General features: G+C 52.2%; 1 protein-coding gene across 1 annotated transcript in view; it reads left to right on the top strand.

Moving 5' to 3' along the window:
* The first annotated feature begins 6 nt into the window (after window positions 1-6).
* The window catches only part of fam83e (family with sequence similarity 83 member E), a 5,032-nt gene continuing 2,898 nt past the window's right edge, over window positions 7-2,140 (top strand). Inside the window, 3 exon segments of the mRNA XM_025060124.1 lie at window positions 7-707; window positions 1,264-1,410; window positions 2,054-2,140. Coding sequence (XP_024915892.1) covers window positions 249-707; window positions 1,264-1,410; window positions 2,054-2,140 — 693 coding nt within the window. The 5' untranslated portion in view covers window positions 7-248.

Genomic DNA, 2,140 nt, shown 5'->3' on the forward strand with positions numbered 1-2,140 from the left:
AGCAGCTGAGGAACACGGCGGCTGCAGTCAGGGCTGAGGAAGTGAACCCTGGACGGACTTTATCAGTAAGGACGCTCGGCCCTGGGTGTTTCCTCCGACATGACAGCAGTTGGATTTTACAGCCAGAAGAACTGAGCAGTTGGTTGGAGCAGGATTTGAGGGAATCATGATCCACTGCAGACCGACTTCCTGTCGGCGAGGACTTTGATTTCACTTCCACCACAACGAGACAACGACACACGGCTGCGATGCCGAACTCTCAGGAGCAGAGCTTGGACGAGGGAGTGGTGTTCCTGGAGGTCAGCGAGGCCTCCCCAGAGTTCCTCTACTGTGAGACGCAGCGTCAGGCGCTGGAGAGACTCCTGAACGCCGGACCGGAGGCCTTCTACGGCTCCATCGGCACCGAGCGCTCCGGCTGTTTCCTGTCGCCAGAGGAAGTCCGACAGATAACCGGCTGGACTCAGGACTATCGCTTCAGCCAGCTGCAGCGGGAAGACACGGAGGTGGACGGCGCCGACGCGGCTGACTTATGTTCCACCTACTTCCCCGGCCCGTCAGACGCCCCGGCCCCCGTCCTGGACCTGGGCTGGCCCGAGAAGGCCCCGTGGACGACGGGAGGCGGCGCCAGCGTTCACACCAACCCCCCCGCAGAAGGAGAACCTCACATCAGAGAGATCATCCGCCGGCACCTGCAGACGGCCTCACAGGTACGTGGGCTCGGAGACAGCGCTGTGTTTTAGCTCAAACAACCTGTGGCTCCGAGCTTCTCCTCAGAGTTAACACATGGAACGAGTACTTTTCAAAATAAAAGACTTTTTTAGGGAACGTCAACACTTTCAGGTGGGCGTAATATATATGTGTGTGTGTGTGTGTGTGTGTGTTTATATGCATATATATAAAGATATATATATTGTATCCGGGGTCTCAGATGTCATGTGTACATATGTATATGTGTGTGTGTGTGTGTGTGTGTGTGTGTGTGTGTGTGTAGTACCCATGTGACTTCTACCTTATTTACCTTATTACCATATTTACAAGTTGGTAAATATTTGTCACAATATTTGACATCAACAGTGATGTCACTGTTTGTGAAACAGTGACATCACTGTCCGTTCGAGGTCCACAAACCAACACTGTCAGAAGCAGTCCACACGTGTGGCCCACACGTGTGGCCCACACGTGTGGCCTGCAGATTGTCAGTTACCAACGACGCTTCGCCTGTTGATTGCCGCGGTGAGTGACTTCCTGTGTCTTATTTCAAAGGTCATCGCCATCGTGACGGACAGGCTGACAGATGGCGCCATAATGGGAGATCTACACGCCGCTGCCTCCCGGTCGGTGCCGGTCTACGTCATCCTGAACCAGAGGTCTATTCATGAGAACTTCACCCTGAACAGACTCAGACACCCAGTGAGTCATGTCCTCCACACCTCGCCTGGGACGCAGCCAATGTTTGTTTGAATTCAGTCCAAGTGTTGAGTGTTGTTGATGTGAAGACGTAGAGTTTGAGTCACGGTCCGACGGCCGCCCGGTGCCGAGCGGAACTCTCCAGAATCTCCGGTCACTTTATCATGTGACAAAATTTTCTCCGGTCACTTTATCATGTGACAAAAAAATGTTTTAATTTTTGTGGACTTATGTCAGGAATGTGAGCCGTAGTTTTGGCAGCACTCGGCTGAACTGGTTGTGCAGCATTCAGTGGTGTCAGTGGTGGAGCTGGAAAAATGAAGAGCGAGCGACAACACGACCGGGACAAAACCGTTGAATGATTTAATCCGTGGAGATAAACCGTTCAAACCAGACCTGGTTACACTTTCTAAACAGTCCTGGAAATCCATGCCAGGACCTTTCACCTAAAACCAAGTCAGACCTTGTCCTGCCGTAGGCTGCTCCACCAGCACGTCAACCTGGTGTGAGGCTCAGGTTTCATTTGGTCCCCAAAGTAAAAACGTCCGGCTCTACTCTGTTAAACACTGGTTGATGATTAAAAATGTGTTTCAGATCTTTGACCAAACCTCCGTCTGACTCCTCTCTCAACCTTTGTCTTCTGTAGAACATGCGAGTCCGATGTCTCGGAGGGAAATCCTTCTGCTCCAGGACAGGGCGGATGGTTGCCGGGGAGATGAAGGACAGATTCCTG

Source organism: Cynoglossus semilaevis, chromosome 11 (assembly GCF_000523025.1).
Source record: "Cynoglossus semilaevis isolate Cse_v1.0 chromosome 11, Cse_v1.0, whole genome shotgun sequence".
In the NCBI taxonomy this organism is placed as follows: Eukaryota; Metazoa; Chordata; class Actinopteri; order Pleuronectiformes; family Cynoglossidae; genus Cynoglossus; species Cynoglossus semilaevis.